A 20,802-nucleotide genomic window follows, 5' to 3' on the forward strand; every position below is an offset into this window, starting at 1 on the left:
GATTGCTTCTTCTGACTTTGAATCTGTTTTGTTAACTGCTGGGTTTCTTTGGCGCGTTTTGGATTAGCAAGCTTGTGGCATCTGGTGGGGGGTCTGCTGACTCCGGTCTATTAAGCATGTGGTACTTCAGGCTGGGGCTGTCCTGTGCAAAATTCCCCCACTTCTAAAGCTGTTCAGTTAGGCATTGGGTTACCATCAAGCCTCATCCTAATACGGAGATTGCCTTTTGTGCTTGGCTGGTTTATAAGCGGGTCTGTGCCCATCAGTCGGCCCGTAATGGTTATTGCATGCGGACCCCCTTGACTAGTTCCAGTTAGCTGCTGTGCTTAAGCACTGTTTGGGTCAGTTGGGTCTGGATGTTGCACAGTATGGTACTCACGCTCCTTGCTCAGCGGCCAGTGGGTTGCCTCCATCTGCCATTTAATCTATTGGTAGATGGAAGTCAGCCGCCTTTAGTCATATGTTAGATGTGATAAGTTTAAGTTGCGTTTTTCCTACCCAGAAACTTTGTTTACCTGCCAGTTTTTGAATGGCTAGCATTCAAAAATTGAGGGTGTGAAGGGATTTTTTTTATTTTTTCTCCAAAAGGGCCTCAATTCAATTGGCTTATTATTCATGGCGCACGGGAGGTCTTTTAGATTTTCTCCTTTGCTTGGGAATTGCTACTAACATTCTCCTTCTTGGTTACCACTCTATCCTTTTTCTTATATATGTTCTGATTACTGCAACGTTTTAGTTCTATTTGTTCTTTTACAGCTTTGTCCGTGTCTTCTGAGCAAGTGTGGTTTGTGGGCCATTCATTTATTTATTGGACTGAGAAGCATGGGTTGGTAAGAAGGGCGTCCCTGTTATTAGGTGGTTGTCAGGATCGGTGGTTTGGGGTCCGAGGTATGCATTGGTCGGCTCTTTTGGACCTTCTGATTCATCATAAGAAGAGCTGTGGGCGCCTGTCATGGTTGGCGATTCACCTTGGAGGCAATGATATTGGGCAGTTGAGGGTATTAATCTGATCTTGCGTATGAGGGCTGACTTGGCTGCCCTGCAGTCGTGGTAGCCTGAGGTGTGCTTGGTGTGGTCGGAAATTGTCCTTCACCATGTATGGAGGGTTTCTAGAGACCTTTTGGCCTTGGATAAGGCCCGCAGGAAGATAAATAAGGCTGTTTCTCGTTTTGTCTTCGGGTCTGGTGGTTTGATGGTGCGGCACCCAAGTTTGCGGCTGGAACAGGCTCAAGATTTTCACCCTGATTAGTCAGAGTGAAGGTAGGTGTGTTTTTGGGTGCTGTTTTTCTTTTTGGATGCATCTAGTGTTTTGCTTTGGGCGGCAGGCTGCAGTTCTTTGAACCTGGCGGTGGCGAGAAGGTGCTACAAATTAGCGTCCAAGTAAGATGTAAGAAAACGCTGTGGAGCACATATCCTTTGAAGGGTCATAGTATGGACTACCTCAGCAGGAGAACTTTGGGTGTCCGTCTCTGCGGACACGCTCATACTCAGTATTATAGGGGGTTGTGAGTCTTCACAGCTAAGCTTACAATGGCCACAGGGAGGGGAGTATCAGTCGCTCCCTAATATTGGCTTAAGTAACATATGGCTGGAGCTGAGTGTTTGTACATCCTTCTTTGCCTCCCAAAAGTAAATTAAAAGCTCAGGGTCATACCTTCAATAAAAGCAAGTTATGACCATTTAACCAAAGCAGTCTGTGCCTTTATTTTAGTATAAGTTAGTTGTAAGTTGTTATATTGTCTTTAATTGCAATAAAGTTATGGACGCCTTATTATACCAGTGTAATCAACGAACTTATTTTAGGGACAAAGCTTTAGAGTTTTAACAAAGGACTCAATGGATTGCTATGTGTGTTGTTCTGCTCATTTGACCAGAGGCCCTGATTCAGAGCCGGACGCTCTGACAGAGCGTTCGCTCTGAATCATGGCCGTCCTTCTTGTTTTTCGGAACGGCCTCCTGGCCGCTCGTTTAGCTGTGGGTGACCACCCACAGCTATAGTGAGCGGCAAGGAAGATGGTCGCGATGGTCAAGACCATCGCGACCATCGTGCTTGCGACAAGACCCTTGTGGTAGGGTCTCGTTGCCAAGCTCCCTCCTTCGTGCGCATGCGCAGTGGGGCAGCATCAACCCGCTTGCGAGCGTCCTTAGGGCCTAATTCAGAGATGTAGACTAATGACACCGCAGCGGCGATCCCGTAGGCAGCTGCTGCGCTGAAATATGCAAATGTCGCAGCTGCCAGGATATTTTTATCCTGACGCCCAGCAGCATCTTTGCAAATCCAAGGATCTGCGTACAAAGACGTACAAAAGAAGATTTTCTTCTCCCTCTAAAGCCCATTCTCCTAGTGATTACATCAGCTCTATTGGCCTTTAATATCACCTGCACGCTCTCCTCTCCTCCTTTACCATCTCCCCGCCCATCTGCCTAGGTTTCCAATTGGCTATCTGAAGCTCAGTATGTCTAATACGGAAATCACCGTTCCCCCACCTCCACTCCAGGCTATTAGTTGAAGGCAAAACACTCTAGGGAAGACCATCGACCATCAATGGCTTGTCACCAATTGTCGATGTCTTTGCCATCAATAGCGGAGATCCAATGGTTCCCCGACACCAATGGCAAAGAATGCAGCAATTTCATTTTTTCAAGGTGCAGGGGTTACAGAGCTTAATTCTTCCCTGATGCATCGCTTAGCCACCTTCTCCGCATCCTGACTGACCTGCCCCCACCAAGTCTCATAAGCTGGGATGTTCATTGATGGTGTAAACCCTATATAGTTTCCCATCAAAGGTTTCCCACCATTGATGTAAATCACAGATGGCACAGACAATGGTGCACCATTCGATGGCCATCCCTAAAAGAATCTCTTTTGTCTGTCATGCAGGGTACACACTATGCAATATGTCGTTCAATCAGCCAATTAACGACACATCACATAGTGTTGTTCATAGACATCGGTCCTGCAACACAACAGATGTTGATATATCTTGCGGATATATCGGTGCACCTGGCTGTGTGTACGGGTGACCCGCTGACTGCTCATACACTTGATGCAGTGACCCGCCGATACTGACATTTCAGCTAGGCGGGTAAATTTAAATGCCCATCCAGTTGTGATGTCAGCGCAGGCATATTGAGCGACAGATTGGTGTTTATCGGCTTACCAATTGGCCTCTCAGTCTGTGAATCCCTGGGTTGGTGGACAAGTGTTCCAGGTGTGTACCCAGCCTCAAGACTGAATCTTAGGAGTCATCATTGACCCATCCCTCTCCTTCACTCCCCATATTGAGTCCCTCTCTGATTCCTGTTGATCCTGCCTATGCAACATCTCCAGCATCTGGCCTTTCTCCTTTCTCACCATGGAAGCAAAAGTTTTCATTCAGTCCCTCATTATCTCTCACCTCATTTACTGAACTCTGGGCCTGATTCAGACCAACTCGCGAGCGCTGAGCGCTCGCAAGCGAGTCAATGTTGGCCCAGTGCGCATGTGCACGACGGAGCCGGCCCTGTCGTGCGCATGCGCGAGACCCGGATAGTGAAGGGCAAGCCGTCGCTCCAGGTCTCATACCAAAGGAGGCATGCTGTCGATGGTGAGTGACAGCACGCCTCCTTTGGTGGGCAGGCCGGGGGCGTGGCTGCCCAGCCGTCGCTCCAGGTCTCATACCAAAGGGGGCATGCTGTTGATGGTGAGTGACAGCATGCCCCCTTTGGTGGGCGGGCCGTGGGGCGTGGCTGCCCAGACGGAGGCGTTCCCATGGGAACGCCTACCATCTGGGGCCGGCCACCCACAGCTATATGAGCGGCCAGGAGGCCGCTCTAAAAGTTAAGAAGGACGCCCTGATTCAGAGCGAGCACTCTGTCAGAGTGTCCGGCTCTGAATCAGGCCCTCTGCTTTTATCTGGTCTATCCATGTCCCATCTCACCCCTTTTCAATCCCTCCGATGTGCCTCTACCTGCCTTATTTTCTTCTCTCTGCTCTCTACCTCAGCTGGCCCTCTCTGCCAATCACTACACTGTCTCCTACAGATTAAACTCATTACTCTGACCTACAAAGGCCTCTGCCACTACTCTCTCCTATACATCTCCAATGTCATTTCCAGGGCAGGATTAAGGCTACTGGTGGTCCCAGGGGAAATAAGGTTGTGGGGGCCCTATCAATAAAATAGCCACAGCCCCACGCAGTGACTACTATGCCCGTTACCTTGTCTCCGCTCTCTTCACTGACCAGCAAGGTCGCAGCATACTACATCATGTCCACGGCACTGCTGGTAACCAACTCCTGGTAGCATAGTGAACATGATCTAGTACACTGCCAGGGGCAAACACAGGATTTTGAGTGAGGGGTTAGAGAGAAAGGGAGAAGGAGGGAGAAGGAGGATCAAGGAGGGAGACTGAGAGGGAGAAAGGGAGAGAGAGTGAGACAGAGAGGGATGGGGAGCAAGATAGAGGAAGAGAGGGATAAAGAGGCAGAGAGGGAGAGAGATGGAAGGGACAGAGAGAAGGATGGAGGGGAAGAGAGAGAAAGAGGGAGGGAATCGGTATGATTTACCACCGGGTTGGAATCCCAACAGCGGCTGCCCGACATGGATGAAAATACCCATCGTCCCTAAGGTAAGTATTCACTAACCTAATTCCATACCCTAACCCTCCTTAGGGGTACCTAACCCTAACCTTCCCCCCTCTAAGTGCCTAACCTAACCCCCCCTTCCCCGCCGCCTAAACCTAAGTCACCCCCAGGGGGTGCCTAACCTTTCCTCCCCCTAGCCTAAGCCTAACCCTAACCTCCCGGGGCAGTGCCTAACCCTAAGTCCCCCCCGGGAGCCCTAAACCTAACCCTCCCCCCCACAGCTTTCCGCGCCCGGCGCCTGGCATCCCTTCCATCGGGATGCCGTTTGCCGGTCTACCTGCATCGGTAAAATTACAGGCGTTTAGATTTAGATGCCTGTCATTTAACCCTCGCCGGGATAAAGCAGTCGGGAAGCCGGCTGTCGGGATTAGGTCCACCGGCTTCCCAACTGCATACCAGAGGGAGAGAGGGAGGGAGAGAGAGAGAAAGAGAAACAGAGAGGGAGGGAGACAGGGAGGCAGAAAAGTCATGAGGGAGATAGAGGGAGAGGGGGGAGGGAGAGAGGGGGAGGTAGAGAGGGTGGGGGGAAAAAGGGAAAGGGAGATAGAGAGACAGACAGACAGAGGGAGATAGAGAGGGAAGAAGGGACAAGGAAGGAGACAGACAGACAGAAAGGGTGAAGGAGACAAAGAGGGGGAGAGATGGAGGGAGGAGGGACAGAGAGAAAGAGAGGGCTGGGGAGAGAGAGGGAAAGAGAGAAAGGGAAGGAGGGGGAGCAGCACACACACTACCTATTGCAGCATCAGGGCAGGCTTCTTCTGATGGGGGAGGGCACTTCACAACACTAGGCTCTGCCGCTACCCACTCAGTCGTGAATCACGGCATTATATTAGCATAGGGGCGGGCTTCCAACGTCAGCCATGGTCCATCATTGCCTAAGTGTGCTGTCACTACTGCCGGGAGCCGTCCAAAAAGGTTCCAGAGTGGCCCAGAAAGTTTACAGCAGTGTGGGGACCCCCAATGTGTGGAGACCGCTGGGCAACTGCCCCGCCTATAATCCAGCACTGCTCATTTCTACCTACACTTCCTCCCGTCCACCTCCAGTCTGCCAAAGACAACATTGATAACCTCTTTGCTATCCCACCTCTAGGATTTTACTGCTGACCTGTGAAACACATTCCCATGTCTTATTAGATTACACACTAGTCACCAAGGCTTCAAACGTATCCTCAAAACTCACCTCTTCTTTCAAGTCTATCAGCCCTCCTAACTCATCTCTGCAAACATATTTACTCCTCCCTTCTTGCCACCCTATTTGTATTTGCCCCTTCACTCTAGGATGTAAGCTGTCACCAGCGGGACCCTCTACCCTTGTGTTTTTCTTCCTATCACTGGACCCCTGTAGCACTGGTTCTCAAGCCGACAATAGTGAGTACTGGCCTACCTCATCTGGGTGCTACTTATAACTGATGCTCAATGTCTTGTCAATAGCTGGATTTACAATCCTCTCAATTTATACCCTGTCATTTTCTTGTAGTAAATCACTGTAGAATTTTGTGTTGTGGAATGATGTATTATTCCTTATTGTCTGTGCATTGTGTAATATGTTCTCTGTTCACCCCTATGTACAGTGTGCTACGGACCATTTGTGGTGCCTTGCAAATAAAATAAAATAATAATGTAACATTGTATATTATTGGTTTGTCATCAGCATTAATAGCACATTTATATACTGTGGGGGCACTGTGGCATACTATATGTGAACTTGGTTTCTGTGTGGCATAATGTGAACTGGTGGCATTACAGTGTGTTTATCACATTTGTGGTGCTGAGAATATTTACACATAATACTTTATAATCACATCACCAGAATATCTTAATGGCAATGTTATTGTTACGGGGGCCGGACAAATGGTTGTACCTTCACACTGGGCCCACTTCACCTCCTATAATTCCAACAATACTTCTATGCCTGATCGTTCACCAAATATGCATGGGTAGAGTAATCATTAAAAATAAAATATTTGACCCTTAAACACTGGGAATCTATTCAGCTTTCTTCCTTCTCCCTCTCTAAATGCACCTATCATACTGAAATGCAGGTCAAGCTCTTAAATAGATTGAACTTGACTCCCTCGAAACTCCATAGGATATGGCCTGCGACTTCCAAAATTTTGCTGGTGTCTCTGCCATTCTGACGGTTCTATTTTCCATGTTTTTTGGAAATGTCCTGTATTACGCCCTTTTTGGATGGAAGTGCTTACCCTTATACATGATGTGTTAGGCCTCACCCCAGACCCCTCCTTAGCCCTTCTACATTGGTATCCGCCCATCATTCCTAAATCTATACGTTATGTCCTTGGTCACATTTTAGTATATGCCTACCTCCATTTTGAAATTGAGACTAGAGAGATTCCTTACTCTACACACCCTTCTTCTCTTATTATGAGGTGGCTTCCATGGCACATATATGTCACAGAGGGAAAGTGTGCTCCCCCCCTGCACATGCTTCTCCCCCCCCCCACCTTTTCAATTCAATTGAAATGAAATGAACCTCTGGTGGTATATTCAGACGCCTGATCAATATACTTAGTCATTTCTGGTTTATTGTTTGTTTGATGCCTGTGGATGACCTGTCTCTCCTATCCCCCTTTATGTTTTTGTTTTCCCCCTTGTTGTCCACTATAATTTTTTCTGTACCCCTATAATTTATTTTTGCATATATTCAATACAAATGTAATGATAAAAAAAATATTTGGAGTTATGGACTCGATTTAGCTGTGAACATGTGATGGGAATATGAATGTTGAGCTAGTAAGAATGGCATACAGTACATGTATCTAGCATGGTGGACAAGTCTTTGCCTATTAATTGACTAAAAAAACACAGAAGATGGATCTCTACCTCCAACCAATAATAGGTCCTAAGATTATTTTGCAGTGGAATGAAAAATGTGACTTAAGATAGAGGTAAGACACAGACAGATGTAGGTCATATAACCTTTGTCATATGTAGGTCATATAACCATTGCCATTTTGTTGCTGAACCAATGAGTGAGTGTAAGGAACACACTCCTATTACTTTAAATCAATTTCATACACATTCAAGCATCGTATACGTACTGCAGCATTGCCATGTAGCTTTCAACGTTCCTTGGGTGAGAAGTCTGCCAGTTCTTCTTATATCCCAAAAACAGGACATTTGGCTTCATCTTACCTAGGCCAGCAGACTACATAAGGTAAAAGAATAGAAATTGTGTAAAGATATGATCTATGGAAGAGACTAAATAATTACATATGTGGAAGCACTAAACCTTCATGAAATGTATTAAATCAGTTAGATGAACTTACAGAAACTATGAAATAAGAGACTTGTCACTGAGGAAGACAGGGCCTTTATAAGGGTGGTACCTGCGTAGGTACATTTGCAAGTAGCCCAAGCTGTAAAGGGGGCACGATGCTGATGATCCTATCCTACATTTCATTCACCACTTGCCGATCAATTGCACCATCAGTTTGTCTTCTATCCGGAAGCCATAGTGGCTGAGTTGTTAACATAGGTCTCAGTGCATTTCTGGTCTCCAGAAAAATGGCTATCGCCAGTAATAAAGGTACGCTGATGTGCTAAAGACATTATTTAGAAACTGTACCTCAGCAGAATGAAGAAGCCTGGAGATCTACCACAGGCAGGTTCTGTGCTGATGGAGCCATATCCCTGGATGCAATTCTCAGTCTCCGCTCTATGCAGATCTGTCTGTGTCAGTGTGTATAATCTGTATCCCATGTTTGTTTTGTGACATTGGTGAGGTTGGGGACACAGAGGTTAAGTGGACCCTGCATGTTTATTTGTACTGGGCCCCACTACTTCCGATGGCAGCCCTGGCTGTGGCAGTGTACACCTGGGAGGATGAGATAATTTTCTGAACAAATAACTGTTCCAACAGCTCTGGAATGGTGAGCAATTATAATTTCATGTTATATAGCAACACATGCAGAAAAGTAAAATAGATCATAATATAAGTAGGACTTATACTAACAGTAATATGACTGAAATGCTCAGAAAAACATATAGAAATAAGTTATTGTGCATGTGCCCTATATCAGCTTCCCCTGGGCTGACACTATCATCAATATTACCTGAATTTGACTCCTCCCTCTCATTTGCATACTATTTATAAAGTGAAAGTGTCTAATAAAAAGGTATAGAACTAAAAAGCTATACAAAATATTTTTTGGAACAAATGAACAAGATAATGTCTATCTTTCTAATAGGATTTTAACTTAGAAGATATTGTTTGATAGTAACAATTACACATTAGGGTACATTTACAGAGCACTGCTTTTCAAAGCCGACGCATCTTCGGGGGTTTTGGCCTCTAGATTTCAATGGGCAATAACATTAAATGCAAAACATGCATCATTTTCTATTTAATATTATCGCCCCTTTAAACTGAGTGCGTAAAACCACCAAAGGCGCTGCAGCTTTAAAAAGCATCACTTGATCATTTTAACCCTAAGCATCTTTAAACCTTGCAGCAGATGATTACTATTACAGCACATGGGTACCTGGATGAGCATCTGAACGCCACTGCGAAGGTCATCGGCAGGGCCGTTTCTAGGGGCAGGCGACCCGTGCAATCGCACGGGGCGCGCTGCCTCCTACCCCTGCTGTAGAAACAGCATGTTAACTGCCGGGCGCCCGCTGAGATTCAGTTACCAGCGGGCGCCCGGCAGAGCAGGGCAATACAACTGGGGACACTACTACTGGGGCACTACAACAGGAACCATTACTATTGGGGGCATTACTGATGGGGGCATGACTACAGGGGACATGACTACAGGGGGCACTGCATAAGTTACACTACCACTGTGGGCACTGCATAAGGGGCATAAATACAGGGGACACTGCATATGGGGACAACTACAGGGGGCACTGCATAATGGGCACTTTTGCCTGAGAGCCAGTGGGGGGGAAGCCTAAGACCTGTCGGGATGGAATGGCAAGGGAGGGGGCTGGAATGGTAAGGGAGGGGGCTGGAATGGTAAGGGAGGGGGCTGGAATGGTAAGGGAGGGGAGAGAATGGTAAGGGAGGGGGCTGGAATGGTAAGGGAGGGGGCTGGAATGGTAAGGGAGGGGAGAGAATGGTAAGGGAGGGTAGAGAATGGTAAGGGAGGGGGCTGGAATGGTAAGGGAGGGGGCTGGAATGAAGTGTGTATTATGTGAATCATGTTTTTTCAATGTGTTTTATGTGTTTCTGGATTTAATAATGTATTTGAGGTGGATGTGGTTTTAAAACGTAGTTTATGTGCCTCTGGCTTTTCCAATATATTTTATGTGGAAGTGGTTTGTTGCAGTGTATTTTATGTGGATCTGGCTGGGCTCGCTCCCAACGCGACTAAAACCGGGTGTGATGCAAGGTCATACTTCTGCAAATGTCACACCACAGGCATGCACACAGAAATGCGGCGTGGACTTGTGACAGCTAGGGCACACCCCATTTTTTGAGCGCGCGCCTACGGCGCGCGCATGCTGTCTATCTTTTATTTAGCTACATATATTTTTCAGCGCTTTGCCTCTGACAGGTTAGACACCCTTGTACTCAGTAGTCACGGTGGCTGTCATTCTGTGGTCTTTCTAGATCACGCTCCCTTACTGTGATACCACACCCCCTCATGATGACGCCACGCCCACTCCACAATATTACTGCTTCGAGGGGGGGGGGGGGGCGCATTTTGACTGCTCGCACTGGGAGCCTCAGACCCTAGAAACTGCCCTGGTCATCGGCTACTATCCCTGTATAGAAGCCTCTCATTTTTCTCTTATTCAGCCACTTGACGTGACCATCTGGGTTCAACTCCTGGAGTTTCTGTTTCCGAGGGCCCTGGGTAAGGAACATATACAAATATGACCCTGAAAGATGTTCCTATGCTGCACTAAAATTGTTACTTGTGCAAGTACAGTACATGAGTTTAGTATAGATTAGGGATAACACTGAAACAAATTCAAATATGCAATTAATTTAGCTAAAAGGTACAGGTGTTAAATTCTGCTAAGCATTTATTTATTTATTTATTTACTTATAATGTTCTTTATAGTTATATAAGTTTCACTATCCTTGTCAACATTTAGTCCCCCCCCCCCTTCCCCCTCCCCCTGGGAGATACATGAAGGAATTTGGAGGTGCTAACTGTGGGGAAAGGGGCAGCAAAATAGTGCAATTTTACCAACAACAAAATGCATTGTGGGGGTTGGAGCTATGATGACGCGATTCATCGACAACAGTTCTGCTCATTACACTAGGAGGTGAGAAGGTGATCTACTCTTTCTGGAGTGTGTAGCAGACCACCGGACATTCCAAGAGATTGGGAAAGTATTAATCATAGTTTCTAAGAAAAGTATTGGTCACCTCCTAACAACATATGAAACGCTGGCCACTGGCCAGTTCATGTGGCTTTAGAACCCTACTGCTTACGTAAAATAATATATTAGACAGAGTGCACACATGTTATAATACTGTTAATATAGAATATTATGTATTGGTGTTTTATAGTATCATAATGTAGTTTTTCTGATAAGTTAAAGGCCATCCATTGTCCAAGGTAACTTTAATAGCTGGCCCAAGACTGTCCATGACCTCGCCTTTGAACCTGCAGATGGTTCTTCTCATGGAGAACATGGACAAGACTGTTATAGAGGCAAGGCAGGTAGCAGAAGCCCCTGGTTTCATTTCCTGAAATGTATAATATGACTTTAATTATTATTTAATGGTTGATAGTTGTGAAACATCACTATTTCTACTTGTAAACACTTGAACAGAGCTTGGTGCCCAGAATGATTTTCCTGGCTGCATAATAAAAATAAATGTACCCAAATTCAGGTAGGTTAGAAATCATAACATTAATGCCTGCTTGTACTTACAATAATTATATTCCCACATAGCATCGGGCTCTGTTTTTTTGTAAATGTTCCCACAAAATCCACAAGAGCCGGACGGAAATTGGGAGGTCCAGTTAGGACTAAACACTGCGGCCTATAAGGAGAGGATACACAGAGTAGATCACAGTTCTGCAAAAGTTGAACCTGCATCACATTTGCACACTACACTAAAAAAGTTCTTCATGAAGCCTGTATCACATTACGCTATGAATAAAAGAAAACATTTAACCAGCCCTCTGGGAGATGTAGAGAGAAAGCCTAAAAAGTCAGGGTGGGCATTCCAGGTGACGCGTTTTGTGTCATCACTGCACTCATACTATTGCATCAACTGTCTGCCCAACAATGCACAATGACATCTATGCAGGGCTACACCATGGTATAATGACATGTTTCACATCATTGTGCAGCCTTGAATCTCAGAATTGTGCTAATCCCCTTCCCCTGCCATCCAGGAGATCTGTAGATTTTTTTAGGATTAAATGAGGATTCCCAGAAATCCAGTGGATTGGACCTAAAGACCGGACACTCAGTTACATTCACCTGAAATTTTTGATGTGATCCTCCACTTGGTTGAGCCCCACACAGTAAGAAAGAGCCATGTTATAGGATCCTGCCTGCACAGAGGAGCCCCAGTTTGCCTCTACAAGTAAATGTCAAATGCTGTGTTAGAGGTCATGATAAGTATATGCATGCATCAGGTATATAAAGTTATAATACACAAATAACTACTATAATAAAAGTCTAAAAAATTGTGTTATTAGAATCTGGTAGTAGTCATGTAATCAGTAATAATGTGACCGTTCTAACAATTGTCATCCCAATATTCATTAAGAACACTGTTACAGCGTTCACATGAAATCATATTTTTATAAACCCACTATAAATAATGATGATTGTTTTCCATGGAAGAGTGATAGTAGCACATGGCACAAAGTTATGTGTCTTAAATGTTCTAGATTTTTCAAAACAGACCTGTATTTACTATTTTATCATTGGAGACCTAGAACATGGAATGTTTATTTTCCCAGAATTCAGCACCCAGTGGACCCAGATTACAGGGAAAGGCTGACCACTGATAACCAGGTGGCAGATACTAGACAGTGGTCCATTACACTTGACCACCAGCCCAGAAAGATGCGTTTGTGGGTAGGGCTGGCATTTGGCATCCCATGATCAGCCTACTCCAGATTAATCACACTCACAAGTATTTTCTTGCAATATTTGTGTAACATCTGCTGTGTAACTTCTTGTATGGCCCAGTAAGTCCAAATAAGTGTCTGCATACACACAAAGAGGATTTTATGGTGATTGTTAATTACACTAATGGCAGCAAAATAAAGCAATTACACAGCTGTAAGAACATTAGTCATACTAGAAAAAGATATAGCTACTTCAGTACATATCTCATCCAAAAAGTATTAACGCTCTCATTTTCAATGGGAACCACATGTTATTGTGTGACGCTCTACCCTACCCTACACTTCTTCCATGCTCCACTAGTCCTTGGGTTGTATCTTTGTGTCATCCCATGTACTGGTGCATAATTGTATTGTTTAATCTCTGTACGGCACTGCGGACACCTTGTGACATTATATAAATAAAGATAATATCATAATTCAAGCACAGGCCCGGGCTCAGCACTCCCGCCTAGACTAGAGGCATCAGTATGATAGCTTGTGCACAGTGTACTTACCAGGCTTCTTATACAGGACATAGGCCAGCAAGAAGATGACAATACCGATCGCGATCAGAGCAGATTCCCAGGCCAGCAGGAACATGATGACTACAGACACTATTGCTCCAAACAGTGAGGCCCATTTGCTGTAATATTTAAATGAAGGTCTCCAGCCTGGTGGGGATACAGCATTAATTATGTAAACAACAAATATAAATATGTCCTCAGGTTTTTTTTTTATTACTGAAGAAGAAAGAAGGAAAAGAAGGAAATAGGTAGGAAAAAGGACGGTAGATGAAGATACAATAGGAATTCATCAGGCCATAAAGAATAAATATAAAGGGGGATTGGCTGAGTCTATACTTCAAATAAATGAAATGTAATATAGTGTCAATGTGTATATTTCTACGGTAACTAACAGGTCCTATTTGTCCATGAATGCTAAGGCGTGCTGATGCTTTGTAGGCTATAATAGAAGTATTGCTTACCAGGTTTCCTGGAGTAACCGCTGATCGATATTATGTTATAAAATATTTATTTTGTCATTATACACCTTCCGATTATACCTATTATAAATTATGTGAATAGATGTTTGCTATCTATGCTATCAGGCTTACGAGCGAGTGAGAAACAGGGATATTACCCGAGTGATCACAGCGCTGAAAGCTGGGATTATCAAAGAGGCTAAATCTAAACATTGTTATTATTGAACTGCGAAATGCTTGATATAAACTGCACTGAAATGAGATCACAGCACTATATCATATCTCCGTTGAGACTTATGCTTAAAAATAAGTTATGCAGGACGCTGGAATCACTGACTTGGTTGTTATACAAGTCATTATAATAACCTTTCAATAAAGAACAGGACTAATCGGTAGTGAAATGATATACAGTGATCAGTGGTGAAAAGGGAATTTTTAAATAAAAAATAAAACAAATTCTTAAAAAATATCTCTTTCACACTCTAACTTTATGCACAATTCATTATTTAAAATTAATATTTCGCATACTTGTTGAACACAATATTTTAAGAAGGAATTAATAAAGTTTGATTATATTTTAATATAATTTCACAGGATACTTATTCAATATTGATCCTAAGTGCACCAAATTAAAAACTCTGCTTGTCTTTTCTCTCTTTTAATAGAAGTATGTTATGGCAGCCATAGGTATGCGGGCACTTGTAGCAGTGGTGCCGGATACCAAAATACTATTTTTAAACTATTGCTCTCATGTTACCACCACAACACCCACCACCACCCATGGGAGGTAAGAGGAGCTCAAGTGTTGTCAGGATGGGGGTTGTTTTTCCTAGAAGGGGAGCACAAGCACTTTCCTTTACCCCCACATTAGTTTTTACCAGCCCTGGCTATTAGCACTGGTGCTAGCTTAAAGCTGGGTAAACACTGGAGCGATGTCGGGCCGATTTGCCAATTCGTAATAACAAATCGCCTACATTGCTCAGTGTGTACGCTCAATATGCGATTGCCCGCGGTCACTAGCGACCACATCTGTTTTGACGTGATGCACATCAAACCTGATGATTTCGTATGTGACACAATTTATGTTAATGGAGGACGGAATGAATGATCAATCCGTCGTTCACTAGTCACTGTAGTGTGTACCTACAATCATATTACTACATGTTACTCTGTAGGGGAAGGGCCATGCCACAATCTGTATCTATTTTTTTATGTTTTAACACTGGAAAGATCTGTGCAGATGATCATTATAAATAATAAGGATATATATCTGCACTAAGAGTCGAGCAAACAGGAGTGGTCTGGATATAGGTCACACTTACATGTACACATCCGTACTGTACTAACACAGCATGTGCATGCCCTCTGATCCACCTCCAGCTAAAGGGGCTACAAGGGCTACCTGGGCAGAACTCAAAAGTCAATGTCGTTTTACTGCGCCTGTAAAACAAAGCAGAATTTTGCACATGAAAGCTGGACTGTAAATGAGAACCTTAGTCACTCGCTATTAGATGCAAAAATTACACTAAATCGTGGCAACCAATCAGTCACTTCCTCATTGTCAAACCACAAAATAGATTAAAGCTAAGTGCTGATTGGTTGTTGTGATGAAGGCAAACATGAGCTCTAATAAATGAAGTTGAGAAGTCACAACCGAGCATTATATGAACATAAACCATCCAGATGAGGCTGCGGGAGTGTCGCAGAGATGTGTAAAGCAAGTTAGTAGCTGGGACCAATATATGCCACTTACCTGGAGAATTAGTTATAGATGCATGGAAACAGCTGAAATTAATCAGGGCATATGAACACAGGAAGAAATTAGAGATGATGGGAGCAATGGTGTTCAATTCACCTGTAGGAGACAGAAGCACTACAGTATAATAACAATGTATCCGTATTCACCACACTCATGATTTTCATATTAGAGCTTACCTGTCAGTTAACACCCTGTGATTACACAGTATTAACCAAAAATACTTAGTTTTGGTATTCGTATCAGGAATGTTAACTATCATGATTGATCTAATCTCTATGAAGCATATTCATCAATCTGTCAGTATTCTCGGCGTTAACACAGTTTCTGTATCGCAGCAACAAAAAGGTGCTTGCAGAGTTATTTATCAATCTGACACCCATCGGACTGGTGATGCAATAAATCAGGTCTCTGGCGATGTATTTGTACCTCCTGCAGCCGGTATAACTCTGACTGTGAAATCCACCAACTCTTGTCCTTTACTTTTCATAAAGGTAGCACATGCTCACTACACAACAGCAGGATCGCAAGGTGAAATAATCTGATCATAATAGGGATGGCCATCGGTGCGTATCCAGCGATGGTACCATTGGTGGTTAACCTTGATAGTATGAAACCATCGACAGGGGAACTATCAATGGTTTCACCCATCACTGGTCATCCCTGCTCTATCTCTCACCGGGTTGTAGGCCAATCGCAGGTCATGTTGGGGTAGTGCTATGCTCTGTGTCCCAGTATCAGGTAGAAAGAAAAAAAAAAAACATCGGAAGGGGTCTCTAGACCATTGGATCTCCGCCATCGGTGGCAAAACCATATGCTGACCATCGATGGGCGATGGCCATCCCTAGATCATATTGCTTTATCCCTTCCGCCATACTGTGCATGCAGAAGCCAAAAAGTTTTGCATGCACAGAAGGATCACTAGGAGAGTCCGGATGCCTGTGGGCCTGTAGTAAATAAGCATGTACTATATAATATGATTCTAACACAAGCAACTAACAGCTGAGCTTTTCTTTGCTTTATAATTGACTGTCTTCTATGGGGTCGGTGTCAAAGTGTAAAAAACAGAGGTACCAGGAGAGAATATGGAGAAGCAGTAATAACCCTTTTTGAATACTAAAAAGCAGAAAAAGGTGTTATCACTACTTGATAAATAGACCCCATATATGTGTAGACCCCATATGAGTGTAGAGTGTGCTTTTCACCAGTGCAGGGCACGGGATCTACAATTTTTAACAATCACATTGTCGGCAGTTTAATGTTGATCAGAGTATGATGACACTTTACTAACATTAATTCAAGTGTTGTAACCGTGTCGGCACTATAACTTTTAACATGATGGTGCAGACCTGGTTACAATGCTTGAAAGAACGTTAGTACTGTGTCGGCATACTCTGATTGACATTCCACTGCCAGCAATTGTGAATGTAGATATTGTCGCATTCATAACTATCTCTCCAGGTTACAGAGAATCAAATTCAGCAGACATTCTAGTAGATTAAATAAACAAATATAGCCATTGCAGCTGTGCATTAGGGTATAGAATATATACAATATATGTAACCGGAGGTGTATCTAGGGTTCTGAGCACCCCTGGAAAGTAATGGACTGGCGGCCCCCTCCCTCCATATTTTCTGAATAATTACTTTCTGTCTCTTCAGCCATCCCCCTTCTTTCTTCCTAGCCATTCCCCTTCTGTGTCACCAGCCATCCCCCTTCCCCGTGGCCCACACAGATACTTACCATCTCTTCTGGGCCTGGCTGTGGCTGCGGTAGAGAGTGAGTGCAAAAACACTGCGCATGTGATGTCATGACATCACGGGCTCCTTGTGTCAAAAAAGAAAAAAGGTTTATTAATTGCTTGTACCAGACAGCCGCCAGCAAGCGCCTGTAGCTACCCGGCCCTAAACATCTGCCCCGGGTAGGAGCCAGGGGCGTACCCAGGAGCCGGGACTCAAGTCCTGGCAGTCCCGGTCTGATTCTACCCCTTGGCCATGGGTGGCACCACCGGATGTCGCCCCCCCTCGGTCAGCGCCCCTGGCGAGTGCCATCCTGGCCAATGGGTATGTACACCCCTGCACGGAACCTTCAAGATTTGAAGACTGGTTGTGTAGAAAAATGGGCCAAAATCTCACCTGAGCAAAGCATGCGACTAGTTTCTCCATACAGGAGGCGTCTTGAAGCTGTCATTACCAACAAGGGCTTTTTTATGAAGTATTAAATGCATTTCAGGTAGCGTGTTCAATAATTTTTCCCTATGTCATTTCACATTAGTACACATAACTTAATTTATGGACATCTAGGGTTTGATTTCTTTGCATGTGTGGATTGCATGGATTGTTGCTGACATTTGGGGAAAATGTCATTACAATAGCCCCATTACAGATATATTTACTAAGAAAAATGTTGATGTGTTCAATACTTATTTTAACCCGCTGTATAATGAGCACTGCATAAAAAAACATGAGAAGCGGTATTGTGCAGTTGCCCCACATTCAGAGCAAATACAGATACTGAGCATTGCCTAAAGGATATAAGAGGTGTTGTTCAACTTATACAGTTGTCCCACATACAGAATAATAATAAATACTGAGCATTGCATAATTTATATGGAAAGTGGTGCTGTGCAGTTGTCCCACATACAGAGTAAGTACAGATACTGTCAGGTTATATGTGTGCAGTGCAGATGTCCTACATGTGTACACACAGAATAAGAAGTGTTACTGAGGATGTATGCAGCAGCAGCAGCAGCAGGGATGAGGTAACATCTTCTATACATATTACATGGATGCTCTGCCCCTGTATTCAGCCAATGCCTGCATAAATGTCACAGTCCCTGGGAAATATCTCCTGTCTCTGAGGATATATACAGTATGATTATTGCAATCCCCCTCCCCTCCGTGTCCTCCTCACACTGTGGCCACATACAGCAAGAATAGCAGTGAGAGAGAGAGACTCCCATCCGAGGGTCCGCACACGGTATAAATCCCCGGGCAGCAGCCGCCACATACCATACTCGGCAGTGTCATGGGTGGAAGGGTCTGTCCTGCAGTGAGTAGCAGGGCGCCGGGCTTTGTGTGAGTCCGGGCAGTATCTCTCCACGGTAGCGGCTGTGAGGACGGAGATGCTGCTGCTGACACTGGGTAGGCGCCAGGGGCGTACCCAGGAGCCGGGACTCCAGTCCTGGCAGTCCTGGTCTGATTCTACCCCTTAGCCATGGGTGGCACCGCCGGACGGCGCCCCCCCCCCCTCGGCCGGCGCCCCTGGCGAGTGCCATCCTGGCCAATGGGTAAATACGCCCCTGTATATAACATATAATTTATTGTAATATAGTGTATATAATGTTTGCAGAACCCTCTGTACAGAAATGTCCAGCTGAGCTTATACTATGCATTTAATGCAGGGAAAACAGGAATGAGGCAACATGAGGAATCGCACCGCTAGCTATGACACAAAGTATAAATAAAGAGTCATTAACAAACCAATGAGGATAAATGCGATAAGGAAGGTGAGGATGTATCCCCGAATCGGCTCATTGTTTTTTCCATAGCCTTTCCCGAAGAAACCAATCAATGGGTAGAGGTTGTCTTTACAGAGGCACTGTGCGGAGGGAGAAAGGGGTAATAATCACATAGATTACCATCATAACCTGACCTTAGTGATTACAGAGGCACTGTGCAGAGGGAGAAAGGGGTAATAATTACAGAGATTACTATCATAACCTGACCTTAGTGATTACAGAGGCACTGTGCAGAGGGAGAAAGGGGTAATAATTACAGAGATTACCATCATAACCTGACCTTAGTGATTACAGAGGCACTGTGCAGAGGGAGAAAGGGGTAATAATCACATAGATTACCATCATAACCTGACCTTAGTGATTACAGAGGCACTGTGCGGAGGGAGAAAGGGGTAATAATCACATAGATTACCATCATAACCTGACCTTAGTGATTACAGAGGCACTGTGCGGAGGGAGAAAGGGGTAATAATCACATAGATTACCATCATAACCTGACCTTAGTGATTACAGAGGCACTGTGCGGAGGGAGAAAGGGGTAATAATCACAGAGATTACTATCATAACCTGACCTTAGTGATTACAGAGGCACTGTGCGGAGGGAGAAAGGGGTAATAATTACAGAGATTACCATCATAACCTGACCTTAGTGATTACAGAGGCACTGTGCAGAGGGAGAAAGGGGTAATAATCACATAGATTACTATCATAACCTGACCTTAGTGATTACAGAGGCACTGTGCAGAGGGAGAAAGGGGTAATAATTACAGAGATTACATCATAACCTGACCTTAGTGATTACAGAGGCACTGTGCAGAGGGAGAAAGGGGTAATAATTACAGAGATTACCATCATAACCTGACCTTAGTGATTACAGAGGCACTGTGCGGAGGGAGAAAGGGGTAATAATCACATAGATTACTATCATAACCTGACTTTAGTGATTACAGAGGCACTGTGCGGAGGGAGAAAGGGGTAATAATTACAGAGATTACCATCATAACCTGACCTTAGTGATTACAGAGGCACTGTGCAGAGGGAGAAAGGGGTAATAATTACAGAGATTACCATCATAACCTGACCTTAGTGATTACAGAGGCACTGTGCGGAGGGAGAAAGGGGTAATAATTACAGAGATTACTATCATAACCTGACCTTAGTGATTATAGAGGCACTGTGCAGAGGGAGAAAGGGGTAATAATTACAGAGATTACCATCATAACCTGACCTTAGTGATTATAGAGGCACTGTGCAGAGGGAGAAAGGGGTAATAATTACAGAGATTACCATCATAACCTGACCTTAGTGATTACAGAGGCACTGTGCGGAGGGAGAAAGGGGTAATAATTACAGATTACCATCATAACCTGACCTTAGTGATTATAGAGGCACTGTGCAGAGGGAGAAAGGGGTAATAATTACAGAGATTACTATCATAACCTGACCTTAGTGATTACAGAGGCACTGTGCAGAGGGAGAAAGGGGTAATAATTACAGAGATTACCATCATAACCTGACCTTAGTGATTATAGAGGCACTGTGCAGAGGGAGAAAGGGGTAATAATTACAGAGATTACTATCATAACCTGACCTTAGTGATTACAGAGGCACTGTGCAGAGGGAGAAAGGGGTAATAATTACAGAGATTACCATCATAACCTGATTTTAGTGATTATAGAGGCACTGTGCGGAGGGAGAAAGGGGTAATAATTACAGAGATTACCATCATAACCTGACCTTAGTGATTACAGAGGCACTGTGCAGAGGGAGAAAGGGGTAATAATTACAGAGATTACCATCATAACCTGACCTTAGTGATTACAGAGGCACTGTGCAGAGGGAGAAAGGGGTAATAATTACAGAGAT

The 20,802-nt window shown here is 44.4% G+C and overlaps 1 protein-coding gene across 1 annotated transcript in view; it reads right to left on the minus strand.

Annotated features, from left to right (window-relative positions):
- The window catches only part of LOC148524696 (solute carrier family 12 member 3-like), an 80,230-nt gene that overhangs the window by 14,241 nt on the left and 45,187 nt on the right, over positions 1-20,802 (minus strand). Inside the window, exons 3-10 of the mRNA XM_088471935.1 lie at positions 18,899-19,016; positions 15,414-15,515; positions 13,194-13,349; positions 12,041-12,140; positions 11,483-11,594; positions 10,351-10,445; positions 9,130-9,169; positions 7,687-7,793 (exon numbers count right to left, since the gene is read on the minus strand). Coding sequence (XP_088328061.1) covers positions 7,687-7,793; positions 9,130-9,169; positions 10,351-10,445; positions 11,483-11,594; positions 12,041-12,140; positions 13,194-13,349; positions 15,414-15,515; positions 18,899-19,016 — 830 coding nt within the window. The remainder of the gene's footprint in view (positions 1-7,686; positions 7,794-9,129; positions 9,170-10,350; positions 10,446-11,482; positions 11,595-12,040; positions 12,141-13,193; positions 13,350-15,413; positions 15,516-18,898; positions 19,017-20,802) is intronic.

The sequence above is a fragment of the Taudactylus pleione genome, unplaced genomic scaffold (assembly GCF_031769625.1).
Source record: "Taudactylus pleione unplaced genomic scaffold, aTauple2 ptg000117l, whole genome shotgun sequence".
Lineage (NCBI taxonomy): Eukaryota > Metazoa > Chordata > Amphibia > Anura > Myobatrachidae > Taudactylus > Taudactylus pleione.